Source organism: Martes martes, assembly GCF_963455335.1.
Source record: "Martes martes genome assembly, chromosome: 18".
NCBI lineage: Eukaryota > Metazoa > Chordata > Mammalia > Carnivora > Mustelidae > Martes > Martes martes.
This window is the reverse complement of record NC_137906.1, coordinates 25,542,453-25,568,073: the sequence shown is the minus strand read 5'-3', so window position 1 is coordinate 25,568,073 and position 25,621 is coordinate 25,542,453. Positions and strand designations below refer to the sequence as shown.

The window sequence follows — 25,621 nt, the reverse complement described above, 5'->3', positions numbered from 1 at the left end:
TAGTCTATTCATAATGACCAAAATGAGGAAATAACCCAAATGTCCATCAACTAATGCAAGCATAAAATGTTGTATATCCATATATAGAATATCTTTTGAATGAAAATAAATGAAGGTGACAGACAGCAGCTACTTACTGAATACGACATAATTATAGAGCTGTCAAATCACTATGCTGTATACCTGAAACTAATGTAACATTGTGTGTCAACCACCAATACTTCACTAAAAAAAAAAAAATTGCTAGTTAAGTCTTAAAAAAATAGTAAGTAGGATAAACTGGAAGATATGAGTTTTCACATATGGATGGTACCACACATACTATTTTCAAACTAAATTATATATATATATATATCAGATTAAATATATCATCAGATTAAATATACAAATATATAAAAATACATTTATATATACAAATAAGTTATATATGTGTATATACATATAAAATAAATATAAATATCAGATTAAATATAAACCAACCTTGTAATGGAAAGTGAAATGTTTTCATTTCTTCCTTTGTGAGAAGGCATCTGGTTAAGCCCACTTTCTTAGAGCCATACTTTTGAATAACAGGGTCATTCTGCAGGTTGATGCTGACTTTTGAACTGGCAGAAGGTAAAGACCCTGAAATAAAAAGAACAATTAAACTATGTCAGAATGTGTGTTTAAGAAGGGACACCTGAGTGGCTCACTTAACAAAGTGTCCAACTTGATTTCTGCTCAGGTTGTTATCTCAGAGTCAAGGGATCAACCCACTGGGTTCTGTGCTCAGCATGGAGCCTGCTTATTCCTCTCCCTCTGCTCCTTCACACTCCCCTGCCCACCATCCAGCTTGCACTCTGTCTATCTCTTAAAATAAATAAAATCTTAAAAGAAAAAAAAAAAGAATATGTGTTTAAGAAGCCTCAAATGACATATTTCTCAACCTTGTGTCAGGTAGCACAGTGAAAATCAAAAGATGTATAAGACCCAGCCCCAACTTTAAGGAGCCTGTACTGTAGTATAGTTATAGGAACACAAAGAGAATATAAGCCTCAAATGGGTTATAATAAAGAAAGCTACGAAAGGGAAAGGAGGAAGAATATACTGGCTAGGGTGGTGAGAGATGGTTCAACAGAGGAAAAGATTAGCTGAGTCTTAAAGAAAAAGCAGAATTTAGATAGCTGGTGTCTTAGACCTGCCCATCACAGTGCCCACCACTAGCAGCCCATTCTACCTAAATTTATTCCACCCCCTAGCCACTTGCTCAACAGGCTGATACCTATTCTTTAAGCAGGAGTGGTCACCAATTAGATTGAGAGTGGAAACCTGGCTTAAGAGAGACCCATATATGGGTGCCTGGGTGGCTGTCAGCTGAGTGTCTGACTCTTATTTTGGCTCAGGTCATGATCTCAGTGTCCTGGGATCGAGTCCTGTGTTGGGCTCTGCACTCAGCATGGAGTCTGCTGGTCCCTCTCCCTCTGCTCCTCCCCGCCCCCCTACTCATACTCTCTTTCTTTCTAAAATAAATAAGTAAAATCTTTGAGACAAAAAAGAGAGACCCATTTATAAGTAGACCAGTAAGTTGATATTCCTAGCCAAGACAAGCTCAAAAGGGACAATGGTAATTAGCTAAGCTGATCAGATTGCTTGCTTCTAAAATCAAACCAGGAAATACAGAGAAGTGACAAGTTAGAAGAGAAAACTGAAAGCAGAGAAGATGCCATGAAAGAGCATTTAGACTCCTAATGGCTTTTTAGTCTATACTGCATCCTTTAAATAATATCCCTCTCACTTAGGATGGCCTGAATAAGTATCTGGTCCTTGCATCTAAAGAAGTCAAAATACTATAAATAGAAAAGAGAGGATTCCAGGCAAGACAGAAATGTACAAATGGTATGATAGTGACTAGACCAACTGAGAATTAAAAAAAAAAAAAAAAAAGGCCTGTGTAGGAAACAAGGTTGAGGAGTATAAGAACGAATTGTAGACCACTGCAAATGCCAGACTCAAGAGTTTAGACTTTAGTCCATTATTCAATATATAATGGAGAGCAACAGAACGTTCCTAAGATGGGAAACGGCATAACCAACCAATAGTATTTAAGGAAGATCAACCTCAAAGATAATGTGAAAAATGAAGGAGAGAAATGAGAAAAAATTTTGCAGAAATTCTCGACCAAGAAAAAAAAGAAAACAAAAAAAAAAAAAGGAAAAAAAGATTAGAGTCTGAATCAAGATGGTAGAAAGCATGGAGGAAAAGGGATATATGAAAGAAACAGTACACAAGAAAAACTGATAGAACACAGTGATAGAATAATTCAATTCAGTCAACAAATTTTTACTAAGTACTTATTATATGCCTGGCATTGTTCTACCCACTTGAGATTCCTCAATGAACAAAGTCAACAAAATTCTCCATGAACCGAAATTGTTTCTGAAACAGAAATTCTTTTCTGTTTAAGGTAGTTGGGAAGATGGGACAATAAACAAATATATAATATGTCAGGTAAAGATAAGGACTACAGAGAAAAATAAAGGAGGGAAAAGAGGAGAGGGTGTACTGAGGCAGGAAAAGGATTACTGTCATATATTTTATAATCAGGGAAGATCTCACTGATAAAGTGACATGTGAATAGATATTCATGAGAACAAAGGGAATGAGCTATGCAGACTGGGTATGGGGAGCCAAAAGAAAAGTAATTCTAAAATTCAAGACTGTTGGGGCGCCTGGGTGGCTCGGTGGGTTAAGCTTCTGCCTTCTGTTCAGGTCACGATCTCAGGGTCCTCGGATCGAGCCCTGCATCGGAGTCTCTGCTCAGTGGGGAGCCTGCTTCCCCCTCTCTCTCTTTGCCTGCTGCTCTGCCTACTTGTGATCTCTGTCTGTCAAATAAATAAAATCTAAAAAAAAAAATTCAATAGGAAGCAGAGTCCTAGAGGAGATAAGAATCACTGGCTACTCCTCACCACTTTTTCATGTTTCCTCAATTATTTCTGAACACACACAAAAAAGCATCACTGAGGGGCGCCTGGGTGGCTCAGTGGGTTAAAACCTCTGCCTTCAGCTCGGGTCATGATCCCAGAGTCCTGGGATCGAGCCCCGCATTGGGCTCTCTGCTTAACGGGGAGCCTGCTTCCCCCTCTCTATCTGCCTGCCTCTCTGCCTACTTGTGATCTCTGTCTGTCAAATAAATAAAAATAAAATCTTAAAAAAAAAAAAGCATCACTGAACAATACTTACCTTACTATATCTGATGGACTCTAACAAGTTCTTTTCTATTGCATCACTTACCTGCTCCCCACCCCCCACCAAAAACAGAAGGTTAACTACAACTTTCTCATGGATACAACCCATCGTTTGAAAAACACTGCCATCATGGATATTTCTTTTAGATGGCCGGCATCTAAACCTTCTGCCTATTCCCCACTGTGGGTAGTATTAAGGATGTCCTTTACATTAGTCAAAGGCAAGATCTTCCTTCCCATCTGTGCACTTGTACGTACAAAGACCCACTGACAGTTTAAAAATTGTTCACAGTAATTTCTAAGAGTCCAATGTTAAGTGATATGCAGGGATAGCCTTTTCTATCTCACCTAACCAGATGGTTCCTGGGACATGAATATTTTGGCTATATGGTTCCTGCTCTTTATCCTCCCTAGGTACTTATCCATTTTTTCTTTAAAAACAAAACAAAACAAAACAAAAAACAAAAAAACTGCTCTTCTGTTTAAGGTAGTTAGAATTGACCTTTGTTGTTTGCAAGTATAAACTTGACTGATAAACCCATAGCATATCCATAATGTCTTTCAGAATGAGCAAATCATCAAACTAGAGTCACAATCATACCTTCCACCATCTTGGACAGATCTCCTGTTGTTTGCTTCTTTTGCAGTCCAATGATATCAGCTAGAAAATTAGATGATGGTGGTGGCAAGCGGAATTTCTGTAAATACATACCAAGTTTTTCTAAAAATGCTTGAAAGCAGTTAAAATATTGTCAAAGACTTGCACTTTTATTGTCAGCTGAGTACTATGAAACGTTTGGACCTTAACTATTTGTATTGCAAAATGAGGACTGTCTCCTTAATGTGTAAAAGTGACTAGGTAATAATAATGATTTTTAAAAAAGTGGCTAAGTAAGTGAAGCCACCTTTATTCCACCCCCAGATATTTTCTTTGGTTCTGATTACACACTGGAAACAAAAACAAGCATTACACAAATGTGCAACTCAGAAAAGGAAAGTCCCTTATATTTTTCAAAGCACTTCTGTATCTATTACTTTAGTGGACAGCTTGCCAGGTAGTTAGGACAGATGACACAGCAAAGCTGAAAGGTTGAGATCTCCAGCCTTAGGCTCACCTGTGCTGAAATTCCAGCTCCCCCACTTCTAGCTATAACCTGGACAAGTTATTCACAGTTTCCTTACATATAGAAGACATTTTTATCTCTCACAGAAGTACTTTAAGAGTTAAAGATGATGCACACAGAATGATTGATATAGGTCCTAGCATGTATTTAGCCTTTGATAAATGAAAGCAAAAAAGAAAATGAAGACCCAAAGAGATTAGGACACACCAACTCAAATCCCTCAGAGGTAAATGGATGAAACAGTCCAATAAAGACTGGAGGTGGCTATGGGAAGGAAAACAGGGAGCACATGCCTCTTCTAAAGATGACAGCTGCTATTCAGCTCCAGATACTGTTCTAAGGATGTCCAATTTTGTGATGTTGTCAAGAGGCCAAAAACACAGACTTTCATAGAGTATATAATTTTTAAAAACATCATAGCCCGAATAAAATAGGAAGTATCAGCCTGGGAACTATATATAGAGTGTAATCTGGTAATAAATATTTTGCCTAAATTATCAAAGAAAATCAGAGGCAAACCTAATCTCAACAGGAGATCTTTGAATCTTAATCTTTCTTGCTTTGTACAACCTCTACTGCTTGTTCAATAAGGTTGCCCAAGAGCATAGTTTGAGACGTGCACTATTCTCTGGATGAGAGGACTCAACTCAGGCCCTAATACAAAGTTTTCTTAACTTACATGTCTGAATGCCTTTCGGAGAAATCCAAACTCCAAGTAGAACCTGTAAAAGTGTAGCTGGCTCATTCCCTGCAGTACAAAAACCACCACGTTGTTCAGGTGGTTTTGGTGAAAAAGCTGGCACCAGCTGTTGAAAAATCAAACCAATACAGCTAAAAGTGATACCATCAAGTCAGTTATAGACATACAAAAGGGAAGTATGGAAAAAAAAGTAGTGAACAACAGTTAATGAAATTTACCATTACTCAATGACTGCCCAGCAAAGAACAGTTACTATTGTACAGAATTCAAATAAAGATCTCTTGAGATAATTGTTTATTGCATTCAAATCAACTAGGATAACAAGGGAAACACAATGTATTCAAATTTAAAATCCTATTATGATTTAATTTGGAAATAAACTCATTTTACAAAGGCATATCCTCAAAATCCCTAGCCGCTGAGTCCTTCCTAAGCTAATAATCACATGACTAGCTTTAAGAAAGCCAGTTTCAGATAAATTGACAGACTACTGGTAATATTTGTTAATGGAGAAATGGCTTTTGAGTTATCTAGTCAGTCTCCCTCAGATAGGTATGTCTGAAAAACTGAAGTTTTGTAAAATTTTTATTGGTACATATACAAAGGCAATTTTCTTTAGACATTTAACAGTAGCATTGAAGATATCAGAATAATAAAATTCTCTTTGTTTCTTAATGTGAAAGGAACAAAAAAGATTAACTGGGATTCTTAATCCATGATCATGGTATTTCAATTGGGTCTCCACTAGGGGTTACAAACCAAAATACCTTTAAGTGGTGTTGGGAAAGATCACTGAAATGATATGACTGCCTGCTGATATGTCAGCTGGCCCAGGCACCTGAAGCCTCCTCACCCCTTCTCCTTTGTCCTTGGAATGTGGGTTCTGCTTATCTTTCCTGATCCCAGAGGCTGCTCCAAGGACACAGCCTTGAGACAGTGATGTGGTGTTGAAAATACCTGCATGGTTCATAGGACTGAACCCAGTTAAGGCCTCTATATACACTTTTTTTAAGATTTGACAGGCATGTGTAGGGATCCATTTGTCTTCCTCTTGCCACAGACAAGCCTTATATGCAAGTCCCTTGGCTTATTAAAACTGCCACTTAGCAACCTGGCGCAGCCTGCCTCTTTCTTCAGTCTCTCCCTACCCTCTAAGTTAATGTGTCGGGTATCAGTTTATACCCAGGAAGCTCCCAAGAGGGTTGCAAACCAAAAAGCAGCCAGACAGATAATGTAAATAAGGGAAACAGGCCTTATTTACCAGTAAGTGGTACACTAAAGTATACATGCCCCATCTATAAGGGGAAGGCTAGTATTCAGCTTTGACAAATTGTTGCCATTTGGGAATACAAGGACAATTGCCAGATCTTAAGAATTTTTTGAAGAGATAAATTATCTGGATTTTAATAAAGGAATTCCCAAATTAAATATTGGCAACTCCTGCAAAGAAAAAATGTAGGGGGAGCCTGGATGACTCAGTTGGTTAGGCATCCGACTCTTGATTTCAGCTCAGGTCATGATTTCAGGGTTATGAGACAGCCCCACATCAGGCTCCACACTGAGCTTGTAGCCTGCTTAGGATCCTCTCTCTCCCTCCCCCTCTGCCTCTGCCCCTCCTCCGTCATTAAAAAAAAAGAAAAAGTTTAGGACATTCTGTATGGCAAACAAATAATGTCAGTTAAGGAATATGTGACTCTCTATACACTAGTTTGAAACCTTGGGTCTATACCCACCATTTAAGTTCATCTCATACCTGGGTTTAGGAACATTGGATTTGCCCAGAACTGCATACTTCAGCAATTCACATAACTGGTCGTGGGTTACTTCACAGTTTTCAGCAAATAAAATGGTAGATAAGCGGGCTTTCTGCAAAGATATATCAGGTCATTAACGATCAAGACTACTGGGGCATCAGGGTGGCTCAGTCAGTCAAGTGTCCAACTCTTGATTTTGACTCAGGTCATGATCTCAGGGTCTTCGGATTGAGCCGCCCCCCGCCCCACCCCCCCGTTGGGAATCCCCACCCAGCAGGGAGTCTGTTCCTCTCCCTCTTCCGCTGTCCCTCCCCCGCACACGTGCTTGCTCTCAATCTCTCTAAAATAAATAAATCTTTAATTTCTTTTTTTGAGATTTTTATTATTTATTTATTTGACAGACAGAGATCACAAGTAGGCAGAGAGGCAGGCAGAGAGAGAGAGAGGAGGAAGCAGGCTCCCCACCGAGCAGAGAGCCCGATGCGGGACTCGATCCCAGGATCCCGGGATCATGACCTGAGCTGAAGGCAGAGGCTTTAACCCACTGAGCCACCCAGGCGCCCTAAAATAAATAAATCTTAAAAAAAAAAAAAAATTTAGGACTGGGGGTGCCTGGGTGGCTCAGTTGGTTGAGTGTCCGCCTTCAGCTTGGGGCATGATCTCTGAGTCTTGGGATCAAACCCCTCAGTAGGCTTCCTGCTCATCAGGGAGTCTGTTTTTTTCTCTTGCCCCTTCCACCATTCATTCTTTAATAGATAAACAAAATATTAAAAAAAATTAGGACTATTGAGAACAGGATCATAGCAAAGCAAATCATATGCAAATATAAGGAGGGATCTAATTAATTAGAAATGAAGGTCTAAACAACAATCTGTGATATAACATTATTAATATAATATTTAATAAATGTTGGTAAGAAACCTTACTACAGATACTTGGTTACTTGCTAGGGATAACAGAATGAATGAAACATGATTCATGCTCTCAGTTCTCCTTATTCTACTAAGAGAAAAGAAAAACAGAAATAGGTAATTCCAATACAAAGTGGGTAAGTGCTATTATAAAAGTATAGGAGTAAAGAGGCTAACTGCCTTGGGGACTAGAGAGTTTGGGGGATAGCTCCACTGATATTGAAAATACTGGGGTTGTCTTGAAAAGGGGGAACATTGTGTCTAAACACGTAATTTTGTTTGGCTGGAACCAAGATGGAGTGTTGCAGAGCAGTAGAGATCTGCGAGTAGAGAAAAGAGGAAGTCAGGTCATAGATCAATGTGGTCTAAGCTAAGGAATCTGACATTATTCTGGGGAAACAGGGAGTTCACTAAAGCTTCTCCCTCCTAAAAAAAAAGCCCTAATTCTTTATCTATTATACTGCCCCTACAGGATTAGAGTATACATTCTGTTTGGTAATGAACTCTGTAACCCTCCCATCCCCCCAAAATCAGTAAATATCAGTAAATGAAAAATCTTTTCATATCAGTAAACTGTAACAAACACCAATTTTAATAGTCCATTCTCTAAATTTATCTCAACACAACGTATATGAAAAAATTCCCTACTGATGACACTTTTTTAAAGAAAATTATAAACAGTATCATAAGCATCCTTTCAAACATTCCTGTGTACCTGGATAAATTCTCCAGTAAGTTCCTGGTAAAAATAAGCACCTACAGTTGACCCTTGAACAACACAGGTTTAAACTGTGCAGACCCACTTATATGTGGCTCATTTCTGGTAAATATAGTATAGTACTGTAAATGTATTCTTTTTTTTCCTAAGATTATTTATTTATTTGACAGAGAGAGAGAAGAAAGTGAGAGAGGGAATACAAGAAGGGGACTGGGAGAGAGAGAAACAGGCTTGCCGCTGAGCAGGGAACCCGATGCAGGGCTTGATCCCAGGATCCTGGGATCATGACCTGAGCTGAAGGCAGACGCCTAATGACTGAGCCACCCAGGTGCCCCAAATGTATTCTCTTCTTTATGTTTTTCTTAGTAACATTTTCTCTGGCTTACTTTATTGTAAGAATACAGTATATAATACATGTAATTTACAAAGTATATGTTAACCACCTGTTTATGTATCAGTAAGGTTTTTGGTCTACTGGTTACCTGTATTACTGGTAAGGTTTCTGACTTTAAGAAGTTAAGTTTTTGGGGACTCAAAAGTTACACATGGATTTTGGCCTGCACAGGGCAGGGAGGGTAGATGGTGGTTTGGCACCCCAGTCCCCCATGTTGTTCAAGGGTCAACTATTTAATTGTGACAAGTACTATTAATTTCTGAAAGAATATACCAATTTATATTTACTAATCAAAAATTGAGATTGATAAAGTGAGACTAAGTGAGGTAGGTAGGGTCTATGTGGCAGTGAGTAAATATGGTTGCCAAGTATGAGAGTCTGAGCCTGAGTGGGGGAAGGAGGGAAGCTATAGGGGAGAGAGCTAGGACTAAGGGTAGGAACCCACGGCATACATGCAGAAGGATGGCTCGTTGTGGGGTGTCAAAACCTGAGCGGTATGAAGGCATCCATGCAGTGGGCAGTGGAGAGCAGTGAGGGCTGGTATCAGATATCAGAAAATATGTAAGGAAAGGAGGGCATCAATACTAAGGGACAACAGTGGCCTGTCACAAGATTCAGAGCCTGAACAGGGTGAGGGTGTCCATGTACATTAAGGATAGCAGCCTGTCACAGTAGTGACAGGAGCATTCACACAGGAGGGTGGCCTGGCACATGGTGCAGGATGACAGAGCCCAAGCAAGGTGAAGAGGGTGTGGGAGTGTGGGGCAGTGGCACCATGGAGAACAGGTCAAATATATTGAAGGTAATGACAAATCCCATGTCTCACTGAATAGAGAAGGAAATTATAAACATGAAGAGAGAAAGCAAGAATGAACCTTGTGGAAACACATTGCAAATAGAGATTTTAGTATGTATGGATAGAAAAATACTTAAATGTAAACATGTATGTGTGTGTATATAGGTATACAGATACATAAATACATATTTCCTAGCTTTCTTTTGGGGGTATTGACATCCCAATAGCACTGAGCACATCTAGTACCCAGAACCTTGAGTTTCTAAATGTCATTCTCTACTAAAAAGAACCAAGCGTCCCCCCAAAAAATTACTGATTCCAGCGCTGGGGCAGGAAAAGCACAGATGAGCCTGGAACACCTTTTTATGACAAAAAAGTAAGGAAATGCTCAAAGAATTATGAGGTCATGTGCAAAGGACACAGAAGCTAGCTTAATGTTCAAATATGGGATATTCTGAACATCAAAATAAATAGAGTAATGGATTATAACTTATTGAATGAAATAGGCAATGAGTTCATACTAATAAAAAAATAAATTACAAGTTTAACAAGGAAGCATCTCTTCATAGAATTAGAGAAAAAGAAAACAAGAATGGGACAAATAAAATCATGTACAACCTAATAAAATGCAAGAGAAAGAATGTCACTTCTGTGATATTCCTGCCAGCCATGTATAACCCGAAATTAATCAATGAGAAACAAACCTAACTTGAGAGACATTCTACAGAATAACTGGTACAGGATTCTTCAAGAGTAGTAAGGCCATAGATGTCAATGAAAAGACTAAAGAATTGTATGGATTGAAGAAGACAAGACAACTAAATGTAACACATGGTTCTAGACTGGATCTTATTGCTAAAAAGGGTATTACTGGAACAACTGAGGAACTTGAATGGGGTCTGAAGATAAGATGATAGCAATATATCCATGTTATTTTTTTAAAATTTTGATGGTTGCACTGTGGTTATGCAGCACTGTTTACAGAAAACACATACTAAAATATGGGTGGGTGGTCATGGAGCATTGTCGGCAATCACTTTCAAATGCTGGTTGGGGTTTTTGGTACTGTTTTTGCAACTTTTCTGTAAGTTTGAGATTGTCTCAAAATAAAAGAGTGATGAGATGGTCTATCTCCTTACACTTTTCACCATATTAACCTTTAAAAAGTTGTTTTGCCAATTTGATAGGCAAAAAAAGAATCCCTTTTAAATAAAAAATATTTTCAAAGGACTATTTCCCATTTTACATCCTACAGGTATCCCCAGCTTTCTGAAAGCTTGCGTCCTGCCACTTCCCTTTTACAACAGACCTATTAGCACTGTGCCTTTCTTCGCTTTTACCTTCAGCATTTGTTTCACAACTAGCCAATTATAAAAGCAGCACACCCCAACAGAGTGGCACAGCCAAGCTCCTTCCCCAAGAACTACACTTAGCATGAAGCCCCCATAGCTTTGAATTGTGTCTGTGAACATCTGCGCTTTATCTTGATTCTGTGCATCAGTTAGCAAAATCTGTCTTGAGATAGGAGAAAACCTAACAAAGGTTATTTTGGGGAGTCGGGAAACGCTTCCAATCCCCAACACCTCCCCCCCACCCACCGCATAAATCAATAAATGCTTCTTTGCTTTACCCTATTTCAGCTCAGAATTTCACAGGACCGCTCTACTTTCCTATAGTGGGGGAAACCTGTGTATAATTTCTATTTATTGTCTGTCTGCGGTCTCTTTACACTGAAACGAAGTAGTAAGCTCTTTTTTCACTGACGTTCCTCAACTGCCTAGGGGAGTGCCCAGCACATGAGAGACAACAGAAACCTGGTAACTGAAGGGATGGGCCACGTATATTTAATTCTCAATACACCGCAGGGATGCTCATCAGCCTTATTATTCCCTTACTGGCGTGGCATGTAAACTGCATGAGGGCAGGGAATTTTGGGTTCGTGCACTGGGATATCCCCTGAACTGGGATATATACAGAAGACTCAATAAAGCATTTGTTGAGTGAACACTGTTTTTGGATCCCAAGCACCACACCAGTTTTAAAGAGCCATTATGAGCCCGAGGTAGGTGGTATTAACATTATCGTTCCCATTTTACCGACTGGAAAGCAGGATTCCGAAAGGACAGTGGGAGGATGAGGCTAACCCTCAGCCTCCAGGGCAGGCAGGGCCCGGAAGGTGGCTGGGGCTAGGGCTTGCCCCTCCTAACCCCCCCCCCCCCGGGCCGCCCACTTGGGCTCCTCGTTACTCACCTTGGCCTCGGGCTGCCTCTCCTCCAAATCCCAACGGGCTCTCATCGCCTCAGCCGCCCCGACTAGCATGTTCGGGGCCCTCCTTCTCTTCCTGCCCTTCTTGGGGTGCCCCCCGCTCCTCTCCCTCTCGGGATCCATGAGACTGTGGAGAAAGACCGGCGAGACCGGCGAGAGCTGAGGAAACGCCGCCTCCGGACGGGTGAGCAGGCGGGGCTTCGACAGCCTACAGCCTTCCTCAGATCCTCTCCTCAGTTCAGAGCACGGAGCCCTCCCAACCCTCCCGGAAAAGCGAGAGCGCGAACTATCCTCCCTGTTCCGCGGCAGAGAAAACCGCACCGACACCAACGGTTTTACCGTCCGCGCTGGAGGCCGGATTCCAAACGGTTCCCCAACGGCGCAAACGCGCCTCCGACCGTTGAAAAAGAAGGAAAAAGTTGCTGCCAAGACGACTTCCCTGCAAAAAAAACACTCCCCGCGCCCCCGAGCCCCGAAAACACCGAAGAGAAGCCGGGCCCACAGCCGAAGCCGCAACCGCACCCGCCGCCTCAGTTGCAGCCAAAGCCGACGCCGCCGCAGCCTTCTCAGACGCGCCAGGCGTTTGAACGGACCGGAAGTGGCAGTTTAACGACTTCCGGCAGTTGGGCTCAGAGGAGTAAGGAGTGCGGGGAATGGCGACCAAGAAGCTTGCGCGGTACGCGAGGGGTTTCTGGGCTGAGGGTGGCTCCTGGTCGAGGGCTGACGCTCGCAGCCGCCCTACGAAGTGCGCATCGGCGCAGTGCCCAGGCGTCTCGGACCTGCACTGTCTGCCCCGGACTGAAAGGTCTCTGCTTGAATCTCGGTCTCGAGGCTCTCAGGCCGCCCTCTGCGCGAGGGTGGAAGAACCAGGGGTTCGGACTGTGTGGTCTTTAGCCACTGTGAGCCCACTCTAGGCCTCTGGAAATGAACTGGACGTGACAGCGCCTGGTAGGCCGTTCTGAGGTCTCAGGCAGCCCCCCTTCACCCGTCAAGCTGTTCACCCTACCACTTCTTAGTGATCCGTTTAATTTGTATCGTGATTTATTGTAGCCTTCTCCCTGATTCCTGGTCACGCTGTACACATTTCTGATTTCAAAAGAACTGTTGTAATGTAGTGGTAAATAGCATGGGCTTCAGAGTTGGTCGATTCTGCTTTCACATACCCAGTCTGTGTTCCTTGGCGAATTACTGAATCCGTTTTCTCATCCAAAAAATAGAGGTAGCAACAACTCTTACAGTTGTTGAGGATTAAGTGAGATCACCAGAGCTCAGTGCTTGCTATGTAGTAAGAAATTAATAAATATTCGCAGTTAAGCCCAACTCCTTGCATTTCCCATCACAGGTCTTAAACAAAAAAACGACAACAGGAAGTGTCTGCCTAGCCTAGTTAAGCTTGACCTGTTCCTCGAAGTAGTTGTCTTACTTAACACCTAAGTAAGCTCATCCCTTTCTGTGAATTCAAGTATTGCCTTTGTGGATCCTTTGTCTGTATTACCTTATAGTAGTTTACCATGGCTGTCTACTTTCTTTACCCAGCTGTTATTTTGAGCTCCTAGAAGACTAGATCTTCACTCTCTTCTCAGAGCTGGTCTGTGCACATAGCAAGGACTTGAAAAATGAAAAGGCAGACATAAGCTTTTCAGTGCATCTTTACCTCTGCAATCACATTCCTCAGTATTTACTGTCAAATAAGGAAAGCAGAAGGAATTACTCTTAAGTTTGCAAATATGAACTTTGAGGCTCATGCAGGTAAAATGACTATTAAAATTTAATGACTGTTAAAATCAAAAGAGATTTTGGCAGTCAATATAAGAACCAAGGTCTTCTGTACCCCTGGGGCAAATAATACATTATATGTTTATAAAAATAATTAAAAAAAGGGGCGCCTGGGTGGCTCAGTGGGTTAAAGCCTCTGCCTTCAGCTCGGGTCATGATTCCAGTGTCCTGGGATCGAGCCCAATATCGGGCTCTCTGCTCGGCAAAGAAGCCTGCTTCCTCCTCTCTCTCTGCCTGCCTCTCTGCTTACTTGTGATCTCTGTCTGTCAAATAAATAAATAAAATCTTATAAAAATAATTAAAAAAAAAACAACCAAGGTTGTCTGCTCTCAAAATTGTTCAATTTCCGGTCACTCACATTAATACATTAATAATGAGGGTTATAACATTAGTTTGTTAGCATATTCAAACAGGAGTGTGAATGCTTTTGTTGAACATACTTGGTTGTTCTACATTTTAGGCAGCTTGGATTAATTCGAAAAAAGTCAGTTGCACCAGCAAATGGAAATCTAGGAAGAAGCAAATCCAGTAAGTATTGTGCTTCATTTCTTTACGTTTTGTATCCTTGCACTTTTAACACTGATAAACCATAAGGACACCCTTTGTTTTGCAGAGCAGTTGTTTGACTACTTAATTGTCATTGATTTTGAGTCAACATGTTGGAATGATGGGAAACGCCACCAGAGCCAAGAAATAAGTAAGTCTGGACTGCCAGTGGCCAAAGCTAGCCCAAGAGGAGTCACTGTAATAGATAGAAAGTAGTCAACAATTAGTTAAAGGAAATAAGATACCCTATGAATTGGTAGTTTACTATAAAACCTGACTTGAGAAAAAAAGAACAAAAATCTAACGTCTAAAAGTATATAAAATTATTTTAGAATTCCATACAAAATCTCAATTGTATAGGGACAGAAAAAATACCTTTGCTAAAAGAAATACATTTTAACTTCCGTAGGGACTTAATATTTAATTGTGGAAATATATTCAAGAGTTTTAAATAGATACAACTTTAATATTCTGATTTAGTCTTTGGTACAATTTTATTTTAACTATTATATCACACTGCTTTGGTCATTTTAATATGCTTCTACTGAAATAGTGACTGTCTAATAATGCTGTATGATGGTTAAATATGTTTAATTTAGAGTGATGACAGCATTAATTTAACAATTATGTATTCAAGTGTCAATTGAATTTTTTGTGTAGTTGAATTTCCAGCAGTATTGCTGAACACATCAACTGGGGAGATTGAATCTGAGTTCCATGCTTATGTTCAGCCTCAAGAACATCCAATTCTTTCTGAATTTTGCATGGAACTGACAGGCATAAAACAGGTATGCCCTTTTCTTTTCCCTACCTCTCTTCTCACCCTGCCCCCCCCCCAAAACAGGAAAGTATGATGCAAATATTAAAATTCAGAAATCAGGGGCACTTGGGTGACTCAGCTGGCTGAGTGGCTGGCTCTTGATTTCAGCTCAAGTCATGATCTAGAGGTCCTGGGAGCGAACCCCGCATCGGGCTCCAACTTCAGTGGGGAGTCAGCTTTAAGAGTCTCTCTCCCTCTCCTCACCCTGCACATGCTCTCACTCCCTTTCTCTCTAAAAATAAATAAATCCTTAAAAAAATAAATAAAATTCAGAAATCAGTTTTTAAAATAAAATAAAAAGTATATACCATTTGAAATTAGATTTATGTAGTGTTAGAAATAATGTTCCGTCCAGAACTCTGTTGGAATCTTTAAAAATTAGATAGAATAGTGTTGTAAAAATGAATATCAAACTTATTTCATGGAAATTAAATTAATTTTATGGAAATCAGTCAGGATTTAATTACTATGTTTCTGTGTGATTTTAGGTAGAGCAGCCTAATTTTTCTTATCTCGCAGAGTTCTAATCATTATATTATCTCTCTTCCATGTGTTTTAGCATCTTTTTCTAAATTCTGGCAGTCAGAAGCTCTTTTTTTTTTTTTTAAGATTTTACTTATTTGCAAGAGAGAGAGAGAGAGAGAGAGAGACTCTCTCTCTTAGAAGCTTTTTTTTTTTTCCTTAAGACTTTACTTATTTGCAAGAGACAGAGAGAGAAAATGGGTTGGGGGGAGGGACAAAGGGAGAACCAAGGGAGCAAGGGAGCCCAATGTGGGACTTGATCCCAGGACCCCGGATTATGACCAGTGCGGAAGGCAGATGCTTAACCAACTGAGCCACCCAGGTGCCCAGAACCTCTTCTTTTTTACATGCCTCTATAGTGCTTAATTTTGTGCTAATGTATTCAATAATTATGGAATTCGATTGTTAAATTCAGATTTTGTGACTTTACTCAGGCTCAAGTAGATGAAGGAGTCCCTCTAAGGATTTGCTTATCTCAGTTCTGTAAATGGGTTCAGAAGATTCAGCAACAGAAGAAAATTATTTTTGCTACTGGGATTTCAGATCCGCCTAATTCCGAAGCAAAATTATGTGCATTTGTTACTTGGTCAGGTAAAAAATAAGTTATATCTATCAATCATAAATGAGTGGGATAACCACTGTGAATTCTTTATCTGTAGTAAGAATTGTACTTGTTAACCTCTTAGGCCTTGAAAAGAAATCTCAGTGCCTAACAGATGTTAACCAAGGAAAATAAATTTATTCATATTTTTCAAATTTTACCATCCTGGGATACTTTAAAATTTTTTAAGACTTAACCCTAAGAATTTTTCTAGATTGTATCTCTGTTCTTCTGGCTCCAGGCAAAGATGATTTAGTGAGAACTCTTATGCTTCTTTCTACAGCCTTGAATTAAAAAGAGTCTTCATTCAACTCAAAGTCATCCTTTGCTTTTTACTTTCATATTAGGAGAAAATGGGCCATTTAAGTAGATCTTTTGTATGCCTATGATACAGCATTGCAATTCATAGTAATTGATAGCAAGGCTGTGCCATTGTTAGTCATATTTTGGTTTTAGGTTTCTATAAGATGTCTGGTTTCTCAATTACATTAGAATTTTCTAGAATGTTGAAAGCAGATAACCTTCTCCAGGCCTTGTAACTTGATACCTTACTCTTCTTTCTGAGATACTCAGTGTGTTTAATTGGGTGTTTAAGGAATCATTTTGAGACTTAGTTACCAACCTAATTTCTTAATAGTAAATTATGTAAAGTGAATAATTGTTAGATATTAACAGCAATTAAATCCTGTTTCATTTTATATAGTATATTGTTATAGTATATACAGTATAGTTTATATTCTCTATATAGTACATATTATACTTTGGTATATAGTATGTAATGATAGTATATTATATACCCATAAAATGTACATAAATTTGTATATATATAAATGTGTCATTTTTAATTTAATTTTTTAAGATTTTATGTATTAAAAAAATAAAAGTTAAAAATTAAAAAAAAGATTTTATTTATTTATTTGACAGAGATCACTAGTAGGCAGAGAGGCAGGCAGAGAGAGGAAGGGAAGCAGGCTCCCTGCTGAGCAGAAAGCCCGATGCAGTGCTCGATCCCAGGACCCTGGGGTCATGACCTGAGCCGAAGGCAGAGGCTTTAACCCACTGAGCCACCCAGACGCCCCTAAATGTGTCATTATATAAATATTATATACTATGTGTTATTTCTTTCTAAATCTTACATAATATTTCAACCTTTTATTTATAAATGATTTATATTTATATTTATATATATTATATATATGTTATATATATTATTAAATTTATATTTATAAATATAAAAACTGCTGGCATCATTGAATTTGTTCTACTTTAATATACTTAATGCAGACTGGGACCTGGGGGTTTGCCTGGAGTATGAGTGTAAAAGAAAACAGCTGATAAAACCCATGTTCTTAAATTCTTGGATTGATCTCAGAGTAACTTACAAGGTAAGGGTCAAAAATGGGGGCATGATCACTTTCCTTCTATGGAAAAATGATTAAACTTCATCCCATGCAAGGGTATAGTTTACTATAAATAAAATATTTTTTTAAACTTTCACATAAATACATTTTTTTAAAGATTTTATTTATTTATTTGACAGACAGAGATCACAAGTAGGCAGAGAGGCAGGCAGAGAGAGAGGGGGAAGCAGGCTCCCCGCTGAGCAGAGAGCCCGATGCGGGGCTCGATCCCAGGGCCCTGGGATCATGACCTGAGCCGAAGGCAGAGGCTTTAACCCACTGAGCCACCCAGGCACCCCCATAAATACATTTCTTAAAGAATGTAAAAATGACAACAAAATAAGCATATTCCAAATCTAATAGAACGAAAAATTATGAAAAGTAAGTGGTTAATACAGTTTTTCTTTTTTTTTTTTTAAATACATAGTTCTTCTAATAGTAACTTTTTTTTGGATATGTTTCTTTTCTTTGGTTAGATTTTCTATAGAAGAAAACCAAAAGGACTGAGTGGTGCCCTGCAGGAAGTGGGAATAGAATTCTTAGGACGAGAACATTCTGGTTAGTATAAATTGAAAATAATTTTATTATGTAAGTTTTCTTGTTTCTATAGTCTTTCATATGACTCTCATATTTTTGGTGATGTCATTAATAAGGAGTATCCTTTCAGGCTAAAGAAGTTCCTAGTCTATACAATTCAAAGATGTCTGACTTTCAAATTATACTACCATAACGTAGTATGAGATAAAGACTGCCATCTAGTGGCTTTCTAGTTGCTAAAAAGAATGAGAATTAGCTAAATCAAATGGAGATTAAACAAATGCCCAAATTAGTGAATTAGTGAAAAAACTGAATAAGACCGTTAGATTACTCACAAAGCATGTTGCTTGCATTTTTTTGAACTGTAACAAATTTTTATCTCCTCTGTAAATGTGGGAGATTTGTCTTTTGTTGGTAAGCTTGCCACAGCATTTGCTAGTCCAATTTATCATAATTAAAATTAGTAGATGATCATAAAACTAATAGTATGTTCCAATATTAACTATGATTTCTTATTTTTGCTATATTTCTTTACACTGTTACTATTAAATTCAGTGTTTGTTATCTATTTCCTCAGGGTTGGATGATTCTCGGAATACTGCCCTGCTTGCTTGGAAAATGATCAGGGATGGTTGCTTAATGAAAATTACAAGGTCCTTGAACAAGGTTAGTGGTGTTTTGCCTCTTTATCCTGTCATCTCAAACTCCAGAAGTAATCGTAGGTTCATTGAAATACGGATATCATGTGTGGAATCCTTGATAAATCAGTGAATGATGACATTTTTCTTTTTTGTCAAATCATATAATGTGTACTAAAGAGATTATGAATGCATAGTTTCTAAAGCTATTGGATTTGTCTGTGGAATCGTAGGTTCCCACTAAGAAGAATTCCAGCATTTTCACCAGAAATTTGAATACGAATCAAGTTGAAGAAAGGTCAGCCTGCAACAGTAGCATTCAGGGTCTGAGGATATATGATAGGGAGCCTAAAAATACAGTAAATTCTCATGAAAAAGTTCAAATGAGGTCAGTTGGTGTAAATTCTCCTATAAAGGTACAGCAAGATCAGTTCCAACTAAAAAGCAATGTAAAAGCAGGTCTTCATAATGCCAAAAGCTATTTATCTCTTTTTAATAAGTCCTCTACCTCTGTGGAGCAGTTGCCGTCTGCCAGCTTGAATACACCTATGCAGAAGCACATAAGAAACGAACACCTTGCATTTAGTACCAAATCTAAGTCTTCAGCAATTGGTTCAGAATTGGTACTTGTATCAACTACCATTTCATCTGTTAATCATGTTTCTGATATGGAAATGAGTTCTGCTCTTGATTGTTTACCTATGTTGGCTGATTGGGAGGATGTAGCTTTACTGCCAGCATCTCAGCCTGAGCAAAGTATAGATTGTATACCTTCCATTAGTGACTCAAACTTAGATACTTCATTTAATTCTATAGAAAGATTAATGGTTTTAAAAGAAGGCACAGAAGAAACCCCTCAAAAATCTGGGACCTCTAAGTCTGTCGTATATAAGAGTCCACATACTACTATTTATCATGTGGAAGAAGCCAAAGATCCAGAGTCAGATGTTTCTGACTTTAAATTACCTGAATGCAAATCAAGTAGCTTCAACAGTGTTAATGCCACTATGTCTCATCCTTCAGTTTTGGGGAAATACCCCCACCTTTTAGGTAGTACTAAAAGGAATCTATCCAGCCCTCTATCTTTCCCACCAGCAAAAAAACAGACCCTCACTGTTCATGAAGAAAAACCTACATCATGTGATGGCTCCCCAGTGAGAAATTGTTCCCGGAAGGTCCTCCCCTCTATCTTAGCTTCTACAGTTAACCTACAAGAGCCTTGGAAGAGTGGGAAAATGACACCTCCTTTATGCAAGTGTGGCCGAAGATCTAAGAGACTTGTTGTTTCTAATAATGGACCAAACCATGGAAAAGTCTTCTATTGTTGTCCAGTTGGGAAATACCAAGAAAACAGAAAGTGTTGTGGTTATTTCAAATGGGAACAAACACTTCAAAAGGAAAGAGCCAACAGCAGAGTTCTGTCTCATTCTCCAAAGGGACTCACTTTTAGTTCCCCAGAAGTAAGCCATATATGTAACAGAAATGTAAATTTTTCTAAAAATTCATTGAGGCTCAGACCTTCAATGAGGAATTGATAAACTTTTCTACATTTAAACTATGTTTTTACTTTAATTTGACTTTTTGTGTGATAAAGAGAAAAAAGTATATAGGGCTACAAGTTATGGGGACTTAGCATATCTTGAGTTCTATAGACTATATTGGGGCTATTATGCACACATACACACACATACATACATACACACACTCTGTAAATAGAGAAAAAAATCAATTTCACAGTCTTCTAATTTCATCAGTTATCCAACATGTGTCTTCTGTTCATGTATGAATCCTGATTGTTCCTTGAGTTTCCAAACATCATGAGTATTCTGATAATAGTTGTACACTGTTTTATTTTTACATCATATATTAACACTCGCCAAATTTATCATACTTTTTTGAAGAACCACAAATTAAATATTTTGTATACTATATTTGATTAGATACAAGCAACAGTAGTATGATGTTCTTCTTTTAATTAGACCCTGAAATGAATTTAAACTATTTTTAAGTCACTTGAATAAAAATGTGACTAATAAAAATCCCTAGCCTGTTTTCAGGTAGATACTTAGACTTTGAGAATTATGATCATCTTCTAACTGATATTTTTATTTTTCTGAAAACTTTTATAATAAATTGTTTAGTTTTATTTCAAAACTTGAAGATTTGTTCTGATTTGTATATCAGCGAGTCAGAAGAATGATTCAACCAACAGGTCAGAAATTGGATTCAGATACTATATGCTTTAAAATTTTCTCAGCAATTGATGGCATTGTTTTCATATTGCCAAAATCATAAGAACATTAACACTAATGCAGAGGAATTTTGTTCTAAATAAATATTCTAAATATTTTATTTCAGAATTCAGTCTCTGATGTTATACCCACAAGATATTTTATTTTACTTTTTTAAAAGATTTTTTTTTAAGTACTCTACACCCAATGTGGGGCTCAAAATTTGAACCCTGATATCAAGAGTTGCATTCTTGACTGACTGAGCCAGCCAGGTGTCCCAACCACAAGATATTTTAAATCAAGAATTTATAAATATATTACCACATTTGTCATCACCTCCCTATACTCTTGTGGTTTGGACAGAATCTTTGTTTTATAGATACTGTGATAAATAATAGAACAGATTTAAATTGTTTCCCATTCTTTCTTCCTCAGTTCATTTCTTTTGATCTTCCCGCTGATAGTCTTTGGCAGCTCTTGAACAAATTCTACCTGTTGGTATCAAGGGAAAAAATTAGCCCAGAAGTTTTCATCTTCAGATAAAGTAAGTTATATAGCAGTTATTATCTCTAGGTGAAAGAATTAGGACACCCATTTGGGTCAGTTTTGGTAACAACCAGAAACAGAGATGGGTGTTATTGAGGAGATGTCGCTCAGTATTTAGAATTTACTACAAGTCCAGTAAGCCAAATGACCCAGCAAGTTATGTCAGGAGTTTCATTTTAATCTCAAAGATTCTGATTCTTATCCATGTCATTAGTTCAGTTGGAATATTTGGCGTAGCTTGTTTGAGGAGAATATTTATTAAAATTAAAAAAAAAAAACAGCTGGAATTTGTCAGCATGCTAAGCAAATTGTCATCATAATTAGAATACCTACCTTTCTGGGATATTTGTAAGGTGCTGTAGTTTTTTTTACATGCTCCTGAATCTCCTTTTTCAGTTGTTCTTGATCATGTGACATGTAATCAGGGGCCAGAACAATAAAAGCCTTTACTACCTACAAAAAATATTTGAAACACCAGGAAGATGAGTTGTATATTTTTATGTTTCTCTAACTGGGAATCTTAAGTGCTTGCTGGGGTGGGCCAGAAGGCTTCATAGTGTTTATTTTTTTTATTTTTTTAAAGATTTTTAATTTATTTATTTGACAGACAGAGATCACAAGTAGGCAGAGAGAGGAAGGGAAGCAGGCTCCCCGCTGAGCAGAGAGCCCAATGCAGGCTCGATCCCAGGACCCTGGGATCATGACCTGAGCCAAAGGCAGAGGCTTTAACCCACTGAGCCACCCAGGCGCCGCCTTCATAGTGTTTAATCCCAGCTCTGTGCTCTTAAGTCTGCCAGATGAGTCTCATAACTCTTGTTCTGTAATATAAGAGAGTTTCTGGGACCTCTACTTTGTTAATGGTCTTAATGAATTAGAACTTTCTCATCTAACTACATCTTGAACTCTGCCCTCTGACCTGCTGCTGTTTCTGAGCTACCCTTGCTCTTGACTTCTTACCTCATCTTTTATCTCCTTCAGGAAAATTTCCTTTTAGAAAAAAAATATTTTTAGGAACTCAGCAATGCACTAAGCACAGCCTTTTGGGTAACATCTTAGCCTGGTCTAGCCTAGTTTCTAGGTCCCTACCCTCATTGTGGCCCTTATAAAGAGTATTCACACTAAGTTTGCTGTATCCTTGTTGAAGGGAACAGTTCATTCAGGCTGTGCACTCTTCATTCCAGAGGTACTTATGTTGATAATAAGGCTGTGAAAATTCCAACAGACACTTTGCTATTACTCCGACTTATTTACCTGACCTTGAGGAACAAGTGTAGAAAATGGTGGTGGTCTTGCTGTCTGCAGAAGACAGGGAGGACTTCATCACTTTATGCTTACAAATCCTGTTCTCAAAGTTCACTCTTCCTTGAAATGTTTTGGAAAATCCTGCCCTGCCCAGAGTGTTTAGACAATCTATCTGTAATTTTATCATACCCATTTTTTGATATTTCATAAAGTGTTTTTGTGTTTATACTGGCTCTTCTGCTTTATCAATAAAAAAATTTAACCTTGCTAGAGGTGACTCATTCAGAGGCAGATTATTTTAAGAACTAATGTTTGTAATTATTGGCTTGAATATTGATGATTTCTACACCTTGGATAACGTCCACTGTATCTTTGTAAAAGTTTTTTTTTGTTTTTTTTTTTTAAGATTTATTTACTTATTATAGAGAAAGCACACCCATGCACCCAGGAGTTGTAGGAGGGGCAGAGGGAGAGAATCTCAAGCAGACCCCACACTGAGTGCAGAGCTCAACTTGGAACTCGATCTCATGACCCTGAGAGCATGACCTGACCTGAAATCAAGAGTTAGATGCTCAACTGTCTAAGCCACCCAGGTGCCCCTATAAAAATCTTTATAAACCATTACAGAAGATCGTAAATTAATATGGAGCACCCTAACATGATTAAGAGCATGAACTCTAGGGGCGCCTGGGTGGCTCAGTGGGTTAAAGCCTCTGCCTTCGACTCAGGTCATGATCTCGGGGTCCTGGGATCGAGCCCCACATCGGGCTCTCTGCTCAGCAGGGAGCCTGCTTCCCTTCCTCTCTCTCTCTGCCTGCCTCTCTGCCTACTTGTGATCTCTATCTGATAAATAAAATCTTTAAAAAAAAAAAAAAAAGAGCATGAACTCTAAAGTCAGACAATCCAGGTTCAAATCACACTTTGTTGTGTAATTTTGGGAATGTTAGGATACCTCTCTGTGCTTGTTTTCCTGCTCCAAAAAGAGAGGTTGTGAGGATTAAATAGGGCCTATGCAGGCCCTGTGTAGGGCTTAATAATACCTGGAACATCAGAAAAAGTCATCAGAAATATTAGGTATTAGTTGTAGTAGTATTAGAAGTACAAAAAAATTTTTTTAACTAAAGTCTTTAAGTTGGCTTCAAAGTTTCTCTAAAATTCTCTGCAAAATGTTGCATTTTTTTTAAAGATTTTTTATTCATTTTATTTGGCAGGCAGAGATTACAAGTAGGCAGAGAGGCAGGCAGAGAGAGAGGAGGTAGCAGGCTCCCTGCTGAGCAGAGAGCCCGATGCGGGGCTCGATCCCAGGACCCTGGGATCATGACCTGAGCCGAAGGCAGAGGCTTTAACCCACTGAGCCACCCAGGCACCCCCAAAATGTTGCATTTTTATAAGAGTCTGTAGTTGTGCCATTTAATATGGTAGCCACTTGTAACTTTAAACTTAATTAAAATGAAATAAACATTTTCTCAGTCATACCAGACACATCTCAAGTGCTTTATAGCCGTGTGTATTGTATCAAATGGTGCAGATATAGAATATTTCCATCATTGCATAAGTCCAGTAGTGACCTATGGCCTTCAAATTACAAAGAACATTGTGATCCTACTGGTGGAGTTAAGAGTGAAAGGATAAACTTCAGTAATCACAGAATCAGTTCCCTGATCTATGGAATATTGGAGGCCCTGCTTGGCAAAGAAGACCTGAAGAGTAGCATGGAAACTTTAAACCCAAACTACCCTCTGATCAGCCCCAGTAAGAATGAGCTTTCAAAGGTATATATGACTCTTGATCTCGGGGTCATGAGATGAATCCTCTCACTGGGCATAGAGCTTACTTTAAAAAAAAAAAAAAAAAAAAAAAAGGAATGAGCTTTTAGGACTGTCTTATTCACAGCTTATTTCCTGAATCTTCCACCTGTCCATGTACCCAGCCTACTTCTGGGTGCCTTCGTTGCTATCTTTTTTTTTTTTTTTAAAGATTTTATTTATTTATTTGACAGAGATCACAAGTAGGCAGAGGGGTGGGGGAAGCAGGCTCCCCGCTAAGCAGAGAGCCCAATGCGGGGCTCGATCCCAGGACCCCAAGACCATGACCTGAGCAGAAGGTAGAGGCTTAACCCACTGAGCCACCCCGGTGCCCCCTTAGTTGCTATCTTTGACCTTCCTTCCACCCCCTGATATCTGATGCTGGCCTAGCCTCCTCAGCTACACTAGAGACCATGTTGGTTTCCAGACCTGGGTAATAACTTAATACCATCTAGCTGATATCTGGCATCCTGTCCTGCTGTGAGCCTGGGTTGTTGGCATTCATGCCATCTCTCTATGGAAAGGATTCAAATTCCTTATATATATTTTCAGTCTTATTCTTAGCAGTTCTTTCTGACTAGCGTATTTACTAATGACTTTCTGACTTGCAGTTAGTCCATCATTTGGGTAATTCTGCTTCAGTGAACTGTTGAAAAGTATGTGTTAGACTGCCAACAAATTATAAAGTGGAGATGAATTTTTTTTTTTTTTTTTACCTCTCCCCTGATGGGGTCTGGACTGCTGACAACAGCAGCCTCTACAACTGCAGGATGCTCAATTAGGGCACTTTCCACCTCAAATGGTCCAATTCTGTAACTGGGAAATAAAACATATAAAGGTGAGCAGCAGGTCCACTCCAGAACACCAATGATCAGTTAATGTAGACATATACATAGATGAAAAATTACCCAGAAGATAATATGATATCATCTGCTCTTGCAACAAACCAGAAATAGCCATCTTCATCCACATAGCCCCTGTCCCCAGTGATGTAGAAATTGCCTCGTAGTGTTGAAGCTGTTTTTGTAGGATTATCCTGTGAAACAAATAGCATTTTGTTAGTATTCACTG

General features: G+C 38.9%; 3 protein-coding genes across 4 annotated transcripts in view; 1 reads left to right on the top strand and 2 right to left on the bottom strand.

Annotated features, from left to right (window-relative positions):
- The window catches only part of REXO5 (RNA exonuclease 5), a 38,528-nt gene extending 26,056 nt beyond the window's left edge, over nucleotides 1-12,472 (bottom strand). The window contains exons 1-6 of the mRNA XM_080829981.1: nucleotides 12,226-12,472; nucleotides 11,872-12,013; nucleotides 6,802-6,914; nucleotides 5,028-5,154; nucleotides 3,826-3,922; nucleotides 481-624 (exon numbers count right to left, since the gene is read on the bottom strand). Coding sequence (XP_080686107.1) covers nucleotides 481-624; nucleotides 3,826-3,922; nucleotides 5,028-5,154; nucleotides 6,802-6,914; nucleotides 11,872-12,009 — 619 coding nt within the window. The 5' untranslated portion in view covers nucleotides 12,010-12,013; nucleotides 12,226-12,472. The remainder of the gene's footprint in view (nucleotides 1-480; nucleotides 625-3,825; nucleotides 3,923-5,027; nucleotides 5,155-6,801; nucleotides 6,915-11,871; nucleotides 12,014-12,225) is intronic.
- Nucleotides 12,473-12,497: 25 nt separating this feature from the next.
- Nucleotides 12,498-20,317, top strand: ERI2 (ERI1 exoribonuclease family member 2). Of its 2 annotated transcripts, none has more exons than XM_080829982.1 (9): nucleotides 12,498-12,562; nucleotides 14,123-14,190; nucleotides 14,276-14,359; nucleotides 14,869-14,996; nucleotides 15,985-16,141; nucleotides 17,436-17,536; nucleotides 18,028-18,109; nucleotides 18,666-18,754; nucleotides 18,960-20,317. In XM_080829982.1, the coding sequence occupies exons 1-9, from the start codon at nucleotides 12,540-12,542 to the stop codon at nucleotides 20,259-20,261; spliced, it is 2,034 nt and encodes a 677-aa protein (XP_080686108.1). In that variant the 5' UTR covers nucleotides 12,498-12,539; the 3' UTR covers nucleotides 20,262-20,317. The 2 variants fall into 2 exon arrangements, with proteins under 2 accessions (XP_080686108.1, XP_080686109.1); XM_080829983.1 differs by having other exon boundaries at nucleotides 19,822-20,283.
- The window catches only part of DNAH3 (dynein axonemal heavy chain 3), a 116,444-nt gene continuing 111,096 nt past the window's right edge, over nucleotides 20,274-25,621 (bottom strand). Inside the window, exons 42-45 of the mRNA XM_080830446.1 lie at nucleotides 25,459-25,586; nucleotides 25,267-25,366; nucleotides 21,837-21,956; nucleotides 20,274-21,449 (exon numbers count right to left, since the gene is read on the bottom strand). Of these exons, the coding sequence (XP_080686572.1) occupies nucleotides 21,363-21,449; nucleotides 21,837-21,956; nucleotides 25,267-25,366; nucleotides 25,459-25,586 (435 nt within the window). The 3' untranslated portion in view covers nucleotides 20,274-21,362. The remainder of the gene's footprint in view (nucleotides 21,450-21,836; nucleotides 21,957-25,266; nucleotides 25,367-25,458; nucleotides 25,587-25,621) is intronic.